The 19719-nt window shown below is 36.4% G+C and overlaps 1 protein-coding gene across 1 annotated transcript; it reads left to right on the top strand.

The window, feature by feature from the left end:
- Positions 1–3795: 3795 nt before the first annotated feature.
- Positions 3796–18390, top strand: Ids (iduronate 2-sulfatase). The gene is made up of 8 exons (XM_089254739.1): positions 3796–4094; positions 6671–6819; positions 7968–8148; positions 8915–9003; positions 10178–10397; positions 12122–12282; positions 13007–13133; positions 14668–18390. The coding sequence occupies exons 1-8, from the start codon at positions 3965–3967 to the stop codon at positions 15435–15437; spliced, it is 1827 nt and encodes a 608-aa protein (XP_089110865.1). The 5' UTR covers positions 3796–3964; the 3' UTR covers positions 15438–18390.
- The last annotated feature ends 1329 nt before the right edge of the window (positions 18391–19719 follow it).

Here is a 19719-nt window from a genome sequence, read left to right as displayed (position 1 = left end):
CCGAGGCGTGTGGCAGCGGTGATCTCCAACAATGGCGGCTACTCTGGCTACTGATTTTGGCAAGAACCACACTTCACAGAAGTCTATAAATTTAATCATTTGATGCTTGGTCAACATGTTATCTACAAAATAAATATTGTTGCGATATCTCTTGTCTTTCTTGGTGTTGCAATTTGGGTGGCCAGCAGTGTACTTGAACGGCCCCTAGATCAGTGGCGGATCATGATTTTGGGAGGCCCCAGGCGCAACCTGATCTGGAGGCCCCCCTATCAGGGGCGGATTAAAGGTAGGGGCTGTCACCCCCCCCCCCCTCCCGAGAGCAGAAATGGAAAAAAAAATGTTTTCTACGTTTTTGACTGAATAACAAACCAAGTAAATAAATTTGCTTAAAAAAGGGGGAAAATTCAGAATTTTTTCCAAAAAAAATCAGAACCGTCCCGAAAAATTGAACACATGGTCACAACCACCGCCCCCACCCACAAATTTGCGTTTATCCACCACTGCACCCTTTTGGCCCTAATAAGAACGAGATGGTTCACTAAAATGAACAATATTATGAAAATCATAACTTTTTTTTTAATTTTTGCATCACCAAAACCATAAACACAAAAATAAGATAAGGAAATATAATGATATTCTCTGGTACTAGATGAAAAATAATCACACTCCCATTAAAAAAAAAGTCACAGTAAAATTCTGCATCATATTTTTAGTAATCTAAGATGTCCGTCCTGGTGCCTTCCTTCAGCCACACGGCAAAAATGGAGATCCGTCATAGTTTTAGTAATTTAATATTACTGATTAATAAAGATTTGATAATATCTCAAATATAATATATTTGATTTGATATAAAGATACTGATAATATTTAATAGAAAAACATTTCTTCAATAGAGGGAAGAAATTATATCAGAGTAAATATAAGAATTATATTTTTAATGGAAGAAATTAGTTCAGAATGAATTAAATTTAATGAAAGAAATTAGTTCAGAATGAATTTAAAATAATTTCTTTCATTGACAATAATTTTAAGATTTTTTTTAGAAATTATTATTTTTTATTTGTTTATTCTATTTTATTTTTACTATTATTATATTAATTATTATTATTTTCTCTTTCAGCCACCTCGTTGGGCACTCTGCCTGTTGTGGCCTTTGTATTATTTGTATTCAGAGTGAATAAAAATCTTCTATATTATGCCCCCCCCCCCGTTTCGTTTAATAACGAAAAATGCCACAGTATAACATTGTGGCCCGCGTACTTTATGAAATGTTTCAATATGGCCTGCTATGCCTCAAAGGTTCCTGCAGTAGACTCTCGCTAATCCGGTACGTATTAGACCACGGTGTGCCAGATTTTACCGAAATTGCTGGATTAACTTTGAAGAAACCCATTGAAATAATATATGAAATTTCGTGCAGAGACATAGTCAGGACTTGATCAGCAATTAAGAAATATTAGAACGTGTTAAGGGGTTAGGGCATCAGGAGAAAAGTGACACCCACACCACCTAAATATCCTGGACTACTGGACGTGCTGGATTAGAGCACGACCGAATTCTCCAGAGACTACTGTAGTTGAATTGAAATGTTCAAATAAAAATTTATCAGATAATTTTTATATTTTTAGTTTTGCTTACCGTTATTTTTGGAGATTCTGCAATCTAAATCCTAAAGGAAATCTTGAGGATCGGCATGAAAATTTTTTTCATTACAATAACACACATTACAATTACATTAACAATAAACACTTTTCGGTCTGACACAAAGATGTTGTCTACCCAAGCCTCCTTGACCAATCCAAAAATGTAGCTATTTTTTTTAGAAAGAAGGAAAAGAAACCCCCTTGATTTTTTTCAGCCGGGGAGGGAGTGTTAAAAGAGAAACAGAAAAATCACGTGATTCAGAATGCATGTCATTCAGCATTCATTTCAAACCCCACTTTTTTTTTGTCATATGGTCCTATGGTTCCAGTCATAGATTGCAAATGTATATGTTGTTTGAACCAGCTTATAGTATTTCATTCAAACAAGTGGGAGACAAAATCACAATAAGAGCTCTACTACATTCATTTTAATTAGTACGTGTGTCTCTTCCTGTCGATGTCGCCGCTTGCCGATAGCCATCTTGCCATCCATTATACTGTATACAAAAGCTTACACCAAAGCTGTCGTATTATCGGCGCCCATAAAAGCATTTAATACTGTGGAATGAGGCCATGGCCCCCACATCCTGGACTAGGGCCCCTAGGCTGGAATCTTCTACGGGCCCCCCCCCCCGACCAGACTTTCGCGGGCCCTTTTATGATGGATTTATAGCGTTAAAAAACAAAAATAATGAAAATCGTCCCGGGCCCCAGGGCTGGAGCCTTGCCAGCCCACCCCTTGTGGGGGCTATGAATGAGACATCTGTTTATGCCTTCACTCCAATTTTCATTTCGGACAGACATTAGGACCTGCTGTTCTCACCCCTCCTGCTGCTTGTGCCCTTGAAATACTGTTTGAAAATGACCCTCCCTGAATGATCGCTTTACAATGTCTCTTCTTTCTTTGTAAGGGAAGAACTGGCCCTTGAGAGCTGCGTCTTGTAAATTGTTATTTTCTTTCAGCTCCCGTTTTTCTTCCATAACATCTTATACATACAGTATACATTTAAAAAAAAACAAAATTGCGGTTAAAAAAAAAAAAAAGGGAGAGCAGATACTGTACTTAGTTCAAGAGATTTGTTGATGCGCATGTAAATTCATATGTAGGATGAAGCACACAACTATTTGGAGGCCCCCCCCCCCGCTCTGCCGAGGCCCCAGGCGCGCGCCTCATGCGCCTGTGCGGTAATCCGCCACTGCCCTAGATATTTATCGTGTTGTGACCGGAGCAACTTTCGTGGGTGGAATGGAACCCGCCCATGGCCCCCCACATCCTGAAGCAGGACCCCTAGGCTGGGATCTTTTACGGCCCCCCCCCCGACCAGATTTTCACGGGGGCCCCCTTTATGACAAATTTACAGCGTGAAAAAACAAAAAATGATTAAAATCCTCCCGAGCCTTGTCAGCCCACCCCTTGTGGGGGCCATGAACCCGTCAATTGGCGGGCCGCATTTTTCTCGCGGGGGCCGGAGGCTGTGAATTCCTTCTGTAAAGGGTCTGTGATCTTTATCTTAATGAGAAAAGGGTCCCTGACCTTCGTTTTACTGGCGCAAAGGGTCCGGGTGACACAAAAATTTAAGAACCGAGTGGCCGATGCGAATACGTTAAAATTCAGGTTTTGAAATTGCCGCATTAAAAATTTTCTGATCCAAATAGAATATGTGCTGTCATCTAGTAACGTGTTCAAAAATCTCAGGTATCTTCACCAATTGCTAGATGGCAGCATAAGTACTGCTTCTTGATAACATATTCCGTTTTTGCAGAATTTTCATTTTGCACCCACAGATTAGCCGATTCAAACTAATAATAATTTTAGGTGGCTATGTGATTTTTATTTCAGGGAGCTAACAAATCACTATTGCTACTATAACCAAAACTGTTATTGCTCGCGTTGTGACATGACCATACATCCCGTTTTTTACGGTACCTAGTTTTATTTTCATTGTATTTGGTTTCAGTAAAAAAGCATAATTATTCCGTAAAACCTAGTAAAAAAGTTTTTTTTGTAATATTTCAATCGCGAATCTGTTATTTAGTCTGAGTTGTACATCGATAAAAATGTCCCGTTTTCGTAAATTATGGTCATGAGGTGTTTGATTGGAGTGAAATAAGAATCTAAAAATAAATTATATTTGTTCAGCTTTAACCGTTGACGTAACCGCGAAGACGCTTTTTTCAGAAGAGGAGGGAGGATCTCGTTTTTTTTTTGTTTGTTTGTTTATCTCTCCTATGTAACGTATGGTACATAAACCAAAAAGTTTTTAAACATATAAGCGTCCAAATCCCCCTTCCCCCCCTTTCGTTTAAGAATATCAGACGACATGACTGTCAACACGAAAACCTTCGATCGGAGAAGTTACCTAATGTCCGCTCTAGTCTTGCTCTTCGTCGTCATTATCGTATCGGCCTCCATCGCCATGTACGTTTTATACCACCATTACGAAATAATCGGTAAGTCGAGATGATAACGTGTTTAACTTACAGCATACCTGCTTAACTCATGACCCGCGTGCCGCATGTGGCCCTCAGAGTCATGTGATGTGGCCCGCTAACTCAGACCTAATTTTTGTAAGAATGAACTGAAGGCGCGGTTTATACACGCGTTAAAGCCAGGTTATCCGTGCCGTGCGCGACGTTAATCACTCAGCGCGTCACGCCGTCCACTCACCAATAAGAAAAGCAGTATGATTGTTTTCCTACAGAGCGCAATGCGGCTCACGTCAGCGCTTTACGTCGGGCGTGTTTGGCTGACTGCTTCTGGAGGAGTCAAATGCGTCGTGCGACGCGCATTCATTCTCTTCATTTTCGTTGTGTTTTCTTTCCGCTCCGTTCAAACTGGAGCATGGAGACGACATAATAGCTGTTGCCAGGGTTATATACTATATAGCTGCCTCCTGAGCTGATGCTCCACAAGCTAGGAAAACACAAACGCTTACATGGGTGGAAATACAGGGGGGGGGGGCATTGCCTCCCCCCGCCCCAGCATCAAAGGTGGAGTCGACTGATCTAATGTACATATGAATTGACATCATCATAGTGCCCCCCCCCCAGACTTCCAAGTCTATCTCCACCTATGAATGTGTAGCGTGCTTATGTAACGTTTCTGGTCCAATTAGGTTCATGCAGCGCAAAAAACCTAATCCTAGCTTAAAACCAGATTTTCATAGGAGCAGCTCTTTTTGCACTGTGTGAACCAAGTAGGATCATTTTGTACAAGTGGGTAACTTTATCACGCTCCGCATTTTGGTTCTCCTATTGTGCCGCATTATCTACTTGGGCAGGATACCCCCAGCATCAAAGAAAAAGCCGACTGACCTAATGTATTTACGTATATATGAATTGACATCATCATCATGCCCCCCCCCCCCACCAGACTTGAAAGTCTGGGGGGGGAGCATTACTGTGTGCTGCCATTTGGGGAAGCAACACACAAATTACAGTGTTTGGCGGGAATCTAGCCTTCATAAAGCTGTGGTTTACAGTTTTTCTGGAACAGCTATAGTATTATCCTTTTTCGGCAATGTGTTGTCAGTTTTTTTTCCCCCCGTTGGCGAGAAGTTGCCAACAGTGAAATTGAGTCATGCTTTCGGACGTCTTTCGTGCCGAAGAAAACAAATGGACAACCTATCGCTAAAAATAGATTATAAAGTAGCCACCGCTTATAAAAAATCATGTTTTGTTCGCCCATTTTGATTCTTACATCTGGAAATTTTTCTCTGTTGTTCCTTTATACAGCAATTACCACTGGCATCTGCTGGGGGAGAGGGACTCTTTGCCGATGTAATGTTTTGTCAGTAAAATTTATGGTTCAATTGTTTTACTCATAATTCTTTAAATTACAATAGTTTAAATATCCATAAAGGGCCATTCAAGTATTAGGTAAGCAGATTTTTAGCCATTTTTGACCTCCCCCCCCCCTTGTCAGCAAAACACTGACCCCACCCCCCACCCCCTTGTCAACAAAATTTCCTCAGCAGCTTAGAATATTTTATATCATCAAAAAGGGTGATTGATGATGTAAGCAACCTTCAAACCCCCCCCCCTTGTCATCAAAAGCCAGCAAATCCGAAACCCCCCCCCCCCCGATGCTGACGTAATACTTGAATGACCCCTAACTTGGAGATTTGAGCTTGGACATCTTTTGCAAAAAGTCAAGGTGGACCGGCTAAAATGTATAACAACAGTAAATTGTACTACTCTCCGAGTGCATAGCTCTAGATCAAAATTTCCCAAACTTTTTGTTCTATTAACCCCCCTTCTTTAGAATTTTCTACCTCTCTTCCCCCGCCCCAACTTAAGTGAGCCCATATTCTGGGTTATCAGAGGTAAATTTCAGTGGGTTGAGAGACCCCAGGCGCAAGATGTGTGTAAATAAATAAATAGAGAAAATAGGCTCCCTTAAATTAGAAAAAAGTGTAAAATTTGGGTTTTTCATTACTCTTGAGAAGTCTAGGCCTCAGGCGAGTGCCCGGTACACCTGCTGTTAAATTCACCTCTGTGTGTTATACCAGATGATACTGTGTTATACCGCAGCTTTTATCGTCCCTTGCCCCTGGTCTATTCCATCGCTCTCCGAGTTCTTTTTTTTCCTTCTCCTTCTTTCCCCCCCCCCCCCATAAACCACTTGCGGTAATTTCTGTCATTCATCGAAGCTCATGTTATTATAAAACTGTAATCTTCACTGTTGCTGGGGAAAGACAGCAGTCAATATGGGATGGTTCTGACATAAATAATGCATATAGAAAACAATGTTCTTAACTCCTTCATTTACCGGACATGAACAGAAGTCTCTAATCCTTGAAGAATAAATCCTAGTACGTGAAGCACATCGCTGTATTGTGACAGGTCATGTACGATTTTGAAAAACAGAAAATATTTGCTGCATAATATCCCATAGACCGACTGTCATTATGATTTCGGAACATGAACACAGTTACATACTTTATTCAATATTTTAATCAATATGCATGTGCTTCTCCGGATGTAGTGATTCCTCATAATAACATTAGATGTATTTTCTTTTGCAGATGAAGAGGATAAGCCCATGAATGTACTGTTCATTGTGGTGGATGATTTGAGACCAACCCTAGGATGTTACGGAGACAACAGAGCTATAACCCCCAATATTGACCAGCTAGCCGCTAAAAGCGTAGTTTTCACCAGTGCATTTGCACAAGTAAGTTTATAGCTTTTAATTGTATATTTCAAATCAGAAAAAATATGAATCATACCAATATTTTGTCACCTAATCTTCTGACTTGCTTCTACTTTTATCTATTTGAATCGTGACGGGAATTTGATAATAGACTATGAGTGTCACATTGTTTCTTGCAATGCTTCAATGAATTTGATTTCGATAGATTCAAGTTTTCTGGTGGGCTGGTTTGCATCATGTCATGTCTCCCGCTGGTAAGAAACGCACCAAAAAACAATAGGACCACTCCAGAAACAATCCTAACACTACTACTCACTTCTGCTTGCAGAAATGTGTCTCACAAATTTTGCATTTAAAAGTTTCTTTCTCGATTAGAGATTGTACTTGTTTTCCATTTCGGTTGAGAAAAAATACCATTATTTACCTAAACTATTTTGTGGTTTGTTTGCATTGGTACCTTGTGTAATTAGCATGTTTTGTGCATAAATTTGATACTGTCATGAACACACATGACTCAGGAAAAACATCAAAAAATTCAGTCAAGTGTGAAAGAAACATTAATTTGTAGTTGTTGTGGCTGGAATCAATAAGCGACAAACTATTCGATGAATCTTTTCTCCAAATCTTAAAAACATCTCAAAAATAATGGGTTTTTTTTTAGTTTCATTTTTGAATTAATTTTCAAAAAAAAGGAAGCCAAAATTAGAGATTATCCATAGCCGAAAAGGCATTAAACAATAAGTAAAAGGATTCACAAAAATTGATTATCAGACAATTAATGTAATCAATTACAGAAAATAAAAACTTGAATTTTCCAACAGATAAAAAACTCATAATCCAAGGGAGTGCGAGAAGGAAAAAGGTTGGGAACCACCGTACTAGATGATTCCACCAACCTACACAGTAAATAGCCTCTTCCAACACATTGTCCTTGATTGCACCTGTTTTCATTAACCCTAGAATACCAACTAAAATCTGATAAATAAATATGTATATATATATGTTTAAAAGAATTGACTCCTCCCCCCCCCCCCCCCCCAGTGATGAAAAGGTTTTTTCTCGTCACTGCCTGGTACCAATTAGTTTGGATTAGTGCAGTTCTGCTTTATTTATAATCTATGCTTTAGGTAGCAAAAAAAGTTTATAATTTTTATTTTTCTTACAATTAGCAAGCACTTTGCGCTCCTAGTAGAACGTCTTTCTTGACCAGTCGCCGTCCCGACACTCTTCATCTGTATGACAATGGCAACAGTTACTGGAGAGAGAAAATTTGGAGCTTTACAACTATGCCCGAACATTTCAAAAACAATGGTTATGAAACCGTTAGTGTTGGAAAGATATTTCATCATGGTAAGATATTTTCACTTCAGTGCTTTTCCCATGTATGCAAATCATTGCTTGTAATTACATCGAGAAATATTAAAATTTTATTAGTTTTTAAAAAAAATGTGTGTTGTACAAAAAAAGTTATCTTTTTCGGTGCTATTTTATTTACGTACAGTAAAAGTTTGATTAACCATCACTCGTTTAACCATCAGTTTCTGTTATCTGTCATCGTCTAAAAAAAATGTGTGATTATCAATACAAACAAACAGACATCTTTAAAATTGTCCACAGATTACTTTTACACCCTACTGTATAAAGCTGGAAGTGACTGTATAATGTATGATTGCAGAAGTGACTAATTGTTGGTGGCGGAGAAGTTGAACTTAATCTGGCGCACCACAAACCCATCACCAACCAATCGCTATTGTGTTCCATACTGGTCTCAGTCGTGATAAAGTAGCCTGTGTATTTGAATGAATGTTTCTTTTCATAGTGCCATGTTAACTTTTTCTGCATAATGTTACGATAATGCTACTACTCTGTATTTTTAAGCTGTGTTTCGATTTCACCACTTATATGTAATCCTAAAAAAGTAAGGCCTAATCTCTGATTTTATTCTATGAAATTGTTTTTAAATGGCTGAAAAACGGAAATGTGTAGTGCTAGGTTTTGACCAAAAACTTGAAGGTTTATAGTATTACGATGCATTTCTGTACATTACTACTCTTATATTGAAATGTATAGTGATTGTTTTGTAAAATTAAATACAATATGAATGCATTATTCACAGGTGCTGTCTCTAATTGGACAGATGATTATCCTTATAGTTGGACATATGAACCATATAGACCACCAACACAGGACTATAAAATGGCAGAGGTGTGTTTGTATGCATTTTGTGTGTGTGTGTATGCATTTTGTGTGTGTGTATAATAGGGACAGCACCTGGTCATGTTCAGTTTGTACTATACAGGTGTCCCTTGCTTTACACGATTAATTGGTTCCACAAAATGATCGCGTAAATTGAGTAAAATCTAACATGGATAAGAGAGAGATAAGGGGTTTTCTTCAGAAGGATAAGAGAAATAATAAACCCAAGTTCCAGCAGAGAAATAATTATTTTCTGTTTAAATTAATCATTCAAACTTATAAATCTCTTCAATTTATATAGGCTGTATGAATAAATTTAATTAATACTTTTCACTTCTGTCTTCACTACTTCCGATTGAATGTGAATGTTTTCTTTTCTGAACAGCCTGGTATGATTGACTGATAACTTTTTTAATTGAAGCAGTCAAAATTCTGTGGAAAATTAATTGACTGGTGAAACTTTCGTGAACTTGTGTAAATAGGAGAAATAATTTGCGGGTTGTCCAAAAAAGATAAATAATTCAAAGACATTCTGACAGCAAAGAAAGATTTAAAAACCAATATAGACGGTATTTTATTTATTAAATCTAAAGTTAGAAATTCACAATTTTCCATTAGTTTCTTGCATCTTTGTCCAAAATTTTGTATTAATGGCTGCTGTGCTGTTTCTGAGGTACAAAGCGCTGTGTTTACTTTTATTTGATTTCTCAGTTTAGTTTTTATTACTGACATAGCTGATCAAGTCTTTTTGTTTGAATAGAGATAATTTTGAGAGCATAAATTGGATGAAATGTTCCATAAAGTGTTATTGATATTGATAAGCCAGGAACACCCTGCTTCAAATCTCCAATTTTGAAGTGTTTTTCAAGGGATGAGTGCATCCAGGAAAGGAATCTAACAAATCTTTATCAAATTCAGAAACCACAGAGAGTCAAGAAATTTCCACGAACCAGCACTAATCTACAGACCTATGGTTGAAGAACACTGTTTTAGACAAATATTTTTATGATTAAAGAATGTGGTGGTGCTCTTGAACTTGCCAATGCTTTGCATTAATATTTTATGGCTTGTTCATTGTAATGCAAACCTCAAAATTAATTTTTCACTTTAAATGTGGTTATAAAAAAAGAAACCATGATTTGATTTTCTGTATTATGAATGCAATTTTTTATTGTCTTTGTAGGTATGTCTTTCAGCTGATGGTCAACGATACATGAATTTAATCTGCCCAGTAGATGTTGAAGATCAGCCTGGTAAAAGTCTCCCAGATCTACAGGTCGCAGATTTCGCTACAGAGTATCTTCTTAATAAGTCTTCAGGTCCTAATAAAGATCAGAAATTCTTTCTTGGAGTTGGGTTTTACAAACCTCACATACCTTTCAAGATACCAAAGGAGTATTTAGGTATATTATGATCATATATATATATATAACATTGTCTCTCTACAGGTTGTTCTGTTAATGGACCGACAAACTCAGAGGGTTGTTAGTAGACATCGAGAAGAACAAAAATTTCAATGGAACATAGTGTCGCAAACTATGTTGAGAGGGTGAAAATCGCAAAAAATTCATGCAGGTTTTGACGTCATGCTGGAACGACAAAAAGTAAAATGATAACTACAAAAAGATTTATTTGATTAATTATTACAAGAGTTGTTGGGAGTGGTGGCCGCTGACATCATTGCACAGAGTCTACAACAACATAAAAACGATTCCCATGCGCCTCGAAGATACCAGTTATGCTTTTGATGTCTGCCACAGCTACGACAATCTGTCTCCAGTGTGTCCACAGGCATCGCATAAACAAGTGATTTAAGGTGACCCCATAGGAAAAAATCACACGGATTGAGATCCGGCGAACATGGACGCCACGTATTCAGGGATCAACTGACATCCACCTTTCATCTCCTCTGAACTCAGAGCCTGCATGTGTTTTTCACAATTTTCACCCTCTCAACGTGGTTTGCGACACCATGTTCCACTATAATTTTTGTTCCTCTTGATGCCTACTAACGACCCTCTGAGTTTGTCGATTCATTAACAGAACACCCTGTATACAAACATTTCCCAGACTGACTTTATTTTTGGTTGGTGTTACATGTTAAATATAGATGGCATTAGATACAGTGAATTGGCATCTAGAACCCTTGATTTTTGCATTCTGTTATTTTCATTCTAGCATAAGTCATTCATCGTTTTATTTCCTCTTGAGAATACTTTATACTAAAAAAGTGTTTCCATCAAATTTTGTTTCGAAACGAAGATTTTTCACATCAAAACTTAATGAGTTTATACATATAGCATATAAAGAGAAGACTCTGGTGCAGCTGGTTTTTATTTATTTATTTTTTACTGACACTCCAAAGAAAGCCACAAAAAGCTAGAAAATTGGGACCAAAGGAGGAGATGCATCCCAGTAAATGTTTAAGGAAGAGAATGTTGTAGAAGGGATTAGTCAAAGATCGTTATTTGACCACTGATGACTGAGATGAACAGCTGAGAAGCTATATATCATTAATGGCTCAATGCTTGCAATTGATGATGTTCTTGGCAAAAAAATATATGTTTTTAAAGTTTCTGTCACAAAGTGGTCAGTTCTTGCCCATTTGTGCATATAATTCTATGAACACTTCAAAATTTGTGTAGCCTGTATGCCAAAGTCTGAAAATGAGTAATAACATTCTTTCAAACACTGTGAAATCCCTCTTAGTGGTCACCCTGCAGACATAAAGTTATTGGAAATATTAGATAAGGGCTCAAACCCATTATTTCTATAGGTATTATGGAGATGGCAGCAAATATTGGGTGGTGAGGAAGCTTCAGCCAATGGGCTGAATACAAATTTATGCCTATTCCCACAGATGCAAATGGCACCCCCTCTTTTACAGCCAAATAATGATCATGTTTTATTTTAAAAGCTTCAATAGGAACCTTAAATCCCATCACAGCCAAAGAAAAAATTAGTTATCATTAGTCCAAAGGTCCTGTGACCACATGAAAACTGCTTAAACAGATATTCAACCCATTGCGAATTTACTGTAGTTATCCTTTCCCACATATGTTGTGTGTAGATCTTTTAAATTACTTTTTTGTGACGTTCTTATGTTTTTTATGAATTATCTTCTCAGATCTTTATCCTCTTGAAAGCATGGACATTGCAACCAATAACGAAACTTCACCAGACATGCCTAGTGTCGCCTGGAACCCTTGGACTGATCTTAGAGAAAGACATGATGTGCAGTCTCTGAATGTTTCCTTCCCATATGGACCTCTTCCGGAAGATTTTCAGGTAACTTTTTGTTCTTTTCATATTTTTATGTTTCATAAAACACAAACCTGATTTAATGTGTAGTCTAATTAGCCCTTATGGGCAGAAAATGATTGTCATGCAATGAATAATCAACCAAAAAATATGCACAATATTTTTATACGTTAATCCTGTTCCATTTATGAGAGGTGAAAATGTAATTTTGTAAGGCCTCCGCCTTATGTATCAAAAATCATTTGATAGTTTTGCACATTCAAGAGATGATCAATTCTTCACAAGTTTTTGCCTAATCAGAGATACTATTTACATTTGAGGAAGAGTGTGCGCAAGATATGGCTGCAATAAAAATCTAGCTGCATCAACCATTTTTCGAGTGTGAAAGAACAAACAGTTGGAATCTAGCCATCATCCATTTCATAGAATTCTGGCACTATAATGAGTTTGGCATTACATCAAATCATGATTCAACTTTTTTAACCCCTGTATATGGAAGATTTGTTCGCCAAGAGCTCCTGATACTATTTTGGGGTTTTCTACTATATATTTTATTCAGCTTTAATTTTCATAGTTATTGAATACTGTGCTAATATATACATTAAGTATGTACCATGCTAAAAGATTCTTTGTTATTTTGCATCCCAAATTTGTTAATATTAACTTATTTACGTGATATTATTAGTTATGTCATCAAATAGTTCGGAAACCAGTTTATATCAGAAAAATATTTTTTCTCATCTCCTTGTAGAAAAGAATCAGACAGGGATACTATGCAGCTGTCTCTTACATGGATGATCAAGTTGGAAAGGTTTTGGAAGCTTTGGAAAAATCTGGATATGCTTCAAATACTGCCATCATGCTGATTGGTGACCATGGTACAATGATGCTTATGCAATATATTTTCATCATCAATGTTACATTATGTGTTAACCTTTCTCAAGTTAGATTCCATGCCAATTGTAAAGTGACTGGAGGGACCTGCTATCCCTCTCTGGGTAGACACCCATTTTGCCCCCTCCCCCGCTGCATTTTTAAACCAGTCATCTGGCTATGACAACATTTGCTATCATAGCCATTCGTAATGGCCTATGACAGCATATGCTGTCATGCAAATTTTTTATGTTTATCACATGGATATGATGTAATAATTCATCATACAGCTGCTGCCACCTGCACAGATATCCTTCTACTTTATTATCTCGCCACTAGATGGAGTCGAACAACTATGTTTCAAGGTCTTAGGTGGTTATTCCTATTATCTTCGCCATACTTTACAAGGCTGCATCCTCAAGCGTTTTGATATATGTATATATTCTATCTTATAATTAATAACATACAAGGAAAAAATATAAGATTTACATGTCATTTTATGAATTTCAATACATCATTTTTTTAACAAGAATTATTGAGAAATATCTTCCAACATTCATTTTGAACTTGAACAACCCATGTTGGCTCATTGCATTCAACTGATTAAGAATGCAACATTTCTGTTAAGAAAACTAATTAGTTATACTTAACTTTTATTGTTATTATTTTTATGATTTTAAATTTATAGTAAAGAACATCAGTTTTAATGTTTTTATAAAAAATTCAATCAAAAAAAAAATTTTTTTTATTGCGATCTTCACGTATTCCCAAGGGATCAGCATGATCCGTCCAGGGAATTTGTTAGTGTTAGGTTAGTACACATCCATGCCCAAACCGGGATTCTAACCCAGACCTGCACAGTGAGAAGCTAGTTCCCTAACCACTCGACTGCCAGGCGACATTTATATATATTTTAATAGCTTTAAACTTTCAAAAAAAAAAAAAAAAGCTTGCACATCTTCATAAGTAGGGGCACCGCGGGTAGCACACAAATCAATTGGCCAAATGACGTTAACCCAGGTTTTTTCAAATAAAAAGCTATTGTGAGGTTCATTTATTCCTTTAAGCAGCAATTAGAAATCACTATATCTCCCTTCAAAATGCTTTTTTTTATGGAGTAGGCTTTATTCCAATTTTCAGCAGGTACAAACTAAAGGGTAGAGAAAATTTTTCCATTGAGAAATCAACTTTACAAAAGACCTGGGCGATAAAATAAGAGGCTTTTATGAACACGAGATCTCTCATCGATGCTGCTTAAAAGGTTAATAAAAAAGTAGCAGCATATTCTTTTTTTTTTTTGAACATTTTTAAAAAAATTTGCACTCTGGAAAATGACAACCCTTTTGTGGTGATTACAAAAAATGTATGTTTTGCGATCATTATCAACATCAACATTACAAAATTATAAAATTTGTTGAGATAGTGTATTTGTAACATAGAACTAGCAGGATTGCGATTTGTTATGTTGCTTAAAAATATGGAAGTTTTTCAGAGATTTTTTTCTATGCTTGATTATATCTAATCTCCTTTTATTAACAGGTTGGTCTCTTGGAGAGCATGGGGAATGGTCTAAATATAGCAACTTTGAGGTGGCGCTCAGAGTGCCGTTTATCCTCCATGTTCCCAGACTCACAGAAAAGCCTGAAGAACGAAAGAAATTTGTGTACAAGCCTACTATCAAAACAACCAAGGGTGGAGACAAATCACTGTCGCCTGCGAGAGGGAAATATATTTCTGAATTCTTTGTAGAACTCGTAGACATTTTCCCAACTCTCGCAGAAGTAGCTGGCATTTCCGTGCCTTCTCTGTGCTCTCTCTCACCAAATATAACTTTCTGTTCTGAAGGCGTGAGTCTTCAGCCCATCCTTATGGACAGCGTATACCCGGCCTTGCAATTTTCTTGGAAGACAGCTGTTTTCAGTCAATATCCAAGACCCTCCAGAGTACCCAGAAATGATAGCGATCAACCAAAACTAAAGAACATCAAAATCATGGGATATACTATCAGGGATGAATACTTTAGGTACACTCGTTGGGTGAGGTTCAACAACTGGAAATTTGTGCCTCATTGGGGTACTTTTGAGGGACATGAGCTTTATGATGAAACTCACGATCCAGATGAACAGATGAACCTGGCAGATCTTCCAGACTATTCTAATACTGTAATACATTTATTCAAGAGACTGAAAAATGGTTGGCGTCGGGAACTTCCTGTCAATGTCTTTGGTACTTTTTATTCTATCAAATTAGGATTCAGCACTTTTGCCAGAACTGTCTGGCACAATATTATAGGCCTTGTAATTGATTAGCACTGAAATCCAGTGTGTTAATAAGTTGTTGTATTTTCAAGTAATCGTGCCATTTTGTGTTATAGATATGGGAATCTGAAAAAGAACAATATATACATTTATATAACTCGCGTGAATGCACCACCGCTCAATATGTTTGTTGCTGACAGATTATGATACTCTCTCTATTTTTTGTTATTGATTATGTTTGTGTTTTCCTTGTTATGCGGATTTATTTTTTGTAAATAAGTATTACTGTTTGACTGTTATGCATCGAACATACTTTGATAAATACAAAACACAGTTCTTTTGTGGAGGATGAAATAGTGCATTCATTTCTTATCAAATATGATAGTTATTTGGTGGAGGTCCCAAAAAAAAGATACAAACAGCACGAAGTTTTACGATCTTTTAATATAGCGAATCTAATGGGAAAATAATGATTCAGTGTAACAATCAATTCTTGGGGAAACATGAACCCAATGTCCCTTTGACTATGGAAATAAATTATAATATTTGATGCTGATAAGCACTTCATTAAAGTTTGAAGAAGTCCTCAGAAAAATTCGAATTTCAAACAATACAATGTAGTTAGTCAGATGTGTTAATCCACTCATAAAGTTTGTTAATTGTTTATATGAACCAGGCGCTGATTCAGGACAATGTGTCGGGATGGATGATTTATTGTTTGGGTTCATCGAATCATTCCGTATTTTATGAGCCAGACCAATTTTTTCCGATATTTTTCTGCTTGTAGGAGGGGGGTGATCGCACTCTCTCTGGATCCAGACCTGATAAAAACAAAATGAACTGAAAATCAAGCAAGTAAGTAGAGGGATTGTTGTGTTTATCATGTTTTTAAACCTTGACGGTAACTCTATGGGTGTTTTAGCATTTCATACATGCATTGCTGTTCATTGATATCGCATAATGTAACACAGACGTAGATGTCACATCATTGAAATTCTTATGAGCAACAATTTGTGATACAGTGTAAGAATAAGCTACACCAGTGTTCAACTTTTTTTACACCTGCAGACTGACAGAAACAGATGTAAAATTTTGGGTACCAGCAAAAAATGAAATAATAAATAATCAGAACACCTGATGGATAAAAATTTATACAGACATTATTTTATTTGTTATCATATTTTTTTTTTAGTCTAAACATCTTTTGCTTTCTTTTCACATTTTCTGATTGGCCAAAAAAAAAAATAGTGGTACATCGATCTAAAAGCCTTAGATGATCTGAGTTGTTTCTGTCTGGCTATACTAGGCTCAATAATATTTTGAGTTAACAAAATGAACTCGGCTGAATCTCTCTCAGCATACTTAATGGCCATATTTCTCAGCGCTGGGCATTTTCTTCTATGAAGGTGATGACTATGCAGAGATACAGTAAAGCCTCAATAAGTCGTCATTTTTATTTGGTCCAATGATTTGGGAAGGTCTGGATGGAGAGATTGCCTCCTCTCCCCCTGGCTTTTACAAAAATTTGAAAAATGCAATAGAAATGTACAATTAAGCTGAAATCTAAGAAACTAATATATACATATATATTGAGTATATGTTCTTCGCTCCCCCCCCCCCCCCCAGAAAAAGTTGAAATGACAGGCCTGGTTGATAATGAAAATTCTCTGTAACAATCTATGAAAATTTCCCATGCATCTTTGATAGGCACTGAAAAAAAAATCCCCCTTCATAAGAATAACTTTTTCGCAAACCCCATTCAAACATACTGATTCCTTCAATTTTTATGAATTTTTACACCATTCACAAATTTATGGGACACCTTGTATGAGGGCCAGTAAGAATGCACTTCAAGCATAAAGGAAAATTGAGACAGCGCTGGATAATCCCTTTCCACCTGTTAAAAAACAAAATAATGTGCAAATCACAAAACTGCTCAAAGTGTTATTCATGTTTACTTGTATACTTGAATTATTTTATATCTGTATGATATATATATATTGATCTCTAATGTGATATTATATAAGCTGAAAGATATAGACTCTTTGGTTATAATGATACCCTGAATATTCAATGTTAATATAAATTATGTATATACAGAGTGCATAGCTAACAGCACGAACAGCAAATTACTGGTGAACCATTGATCCTAGAGGCATACTTCCAATTAGAAAAAGTATCCAAACAATGTTTGGACCTCAGATATATCATTCATATTGCAATGAGTTCGTGTGTTTGGTCGGCTGAAGTTGGTTTCCTGTGGTTCCGAACTTAAGGCTCAAATGCGATCTGATCTCCCCATTAAAAAGTCTTGCCATAGAGAGCAACAGGCCTCTACTACAACAACAACAAAAAATCCCCTTTTTTAAGTGCAATATTTGCCGAGTAATTCGAAAAACTGAGGAAAGTTGGAAAGAATGACATAAATGGGGGTGGGGCATTTTCCATTAGTTTATGCTGTTTTTTCACAATTTTTTTTAAATTCAAGTATGAATATTGCACTTAGGAACGTGGAATTTTTTTGTTGGCCTCAGGAGAGACACGATAATAACTTTCTAATTTGGTTTTTGAAGCACAGGGTGTTCGTATAAAAAGTTAATTTTTATTTTATTTTAATATCTATAAAATCTTTACAATATGAATGTCATATCTGAGGTCCACATGTTATTTGGATACTTTTTTTAATTGGAAGAATGCCTCTAGGGTCAAGGGTTCACCAGTAATTTGCGGTTCAATGAGTTAACTATATATCCTCTATGATATGTATATTTGTTATGAAAGGAAATTTCTGAATATTTCGAGTCATTTTTTTAATGTTGATGATATTTGTATTTTATGGGAGAAACAAGTTTATTGAAGAATGACTATTTCCTACCACCAGTTATATCCTATATTTTATTGGTGTGAAGCAATAAGCTGTTCGACAAAGTTATTGTTGTTATATGTATTTTATTCAGTGCAATGGGCCAATCTGATGGGCAATAAAGTTTACACCTTGTTACTATTTCACTCTTTCTTGAGTGTTTTTATTACCATCATAAAACCTATTTACACATAATCGTGTTTCACATATAATATATTTCATTTTATTTCAATAACTATTGTTGATTTGTATTGAGATTATGTGCATGCATTGTTCTTATTGGAACAGTGAATTTTCAACTCGATTCTGTCATTTATGTACTTAAAAAAATGTTCTTTCTTTGACTCAGATTTATTAAAAACAAACGATGAATAGTTAGATGGCATGGATAGTTAAAATAACATTGTTGTCATATGATGGGCATAACTATACAGAGTGTCTCGCATTGTTTGCACAGCAGATATCTGAAACTTTAGACACATACTTTCAATTAGATAAAATTTCCAAATGTCATGCAGTTACTTAACATCTGAAAATTTGTTTGAGGGCGGTATATGTATAAGGGTCATACACATAAAAACTAAAAAAATTAACTTTTTGTACAGTCCCTCTGTGCACTAAATGTTCCAATTAATGAAATGTAGATCCCGCTCTAAAAGTCAGTTGCAAAAAATTTCATATTTTTAAACGCAATATTTGTTGAGATATTATTAAGCATACAAAATTACTATCACCCTTAATCATTGGCGACAAATGCTGAGAACTTCAGTCAAATATCTCAATTGATATTCCATGTAAAAATATGAAATTTTTTTGTGAATGACTTCTCAGAACTACATTTCACTAGTTAGAAGTTTCAGAACATGTAGGGTCTACATAAAACAGTTAATTTTTCTATGCATACAGTCACTTGGAAAATTTGAAACATTTCGAATAACTGCCACGTCATTTAAAAATGTTCCGTAATTGAAAGTATGTTTCTAAAGTCAATGGTTGCAGAGATATCTGCTGTGCAAGCAATTTGTGACAGCCTGTATGGTTACCAGATGCCCTCCTTAGGATTTTTTTAATCTTATCTTTTCCTTTGCGGGGCGGGGGGGGAAGATTCATTGTGAAGCAGACATCTTACCATCTGTCTGAAATCTGACGTACAAGCCGTTCCAGTAAAAATGGCCCGGGTATTTGCGGAGATAGACTTGAAAGGGTGAGGGAAGAGCCACGATAATAATGATGTAAAGGCTTAAGGGGGGGGGGGGGCATGATGATGGGAATGCATATACAGGGTGTCTACCATCACGGAATGAGAAAAAGGTCACGGAAGTCGCGAAAAAGTCACAAAATTTGAATAAAGGTCACGGAATTTTTTGATTCTCCAGAGATCTTTTCCCCTAAAATCTATGCTTTGGAGAAGCTTAAGCTGTGGAATTCAATATTTTTTCTCTCACGTTTTTTTTCCCCCTCCTTTTTTTG

This window comes from Pholcus phalangioides, unplaced genomic scaffold (genome assembly GCF_987345545.1).
Source record: "Pholcus phalangioides strain wild (caught in Gottingen) unplaced genomic scaffold, Ppha-v1.0 ptg000042l_1, whole genome shotgun sequence".
NCBI lineage: Eukaryota > Metazoa > Arthropoda > Arachnida > Araneae > Pholcidae > Pholcus > Pholcus phalangioides.
Note: the sequence above shows the minus strand (reverse complement) of the source record. Positions and strands in the feature narration are given on the sequence as shown.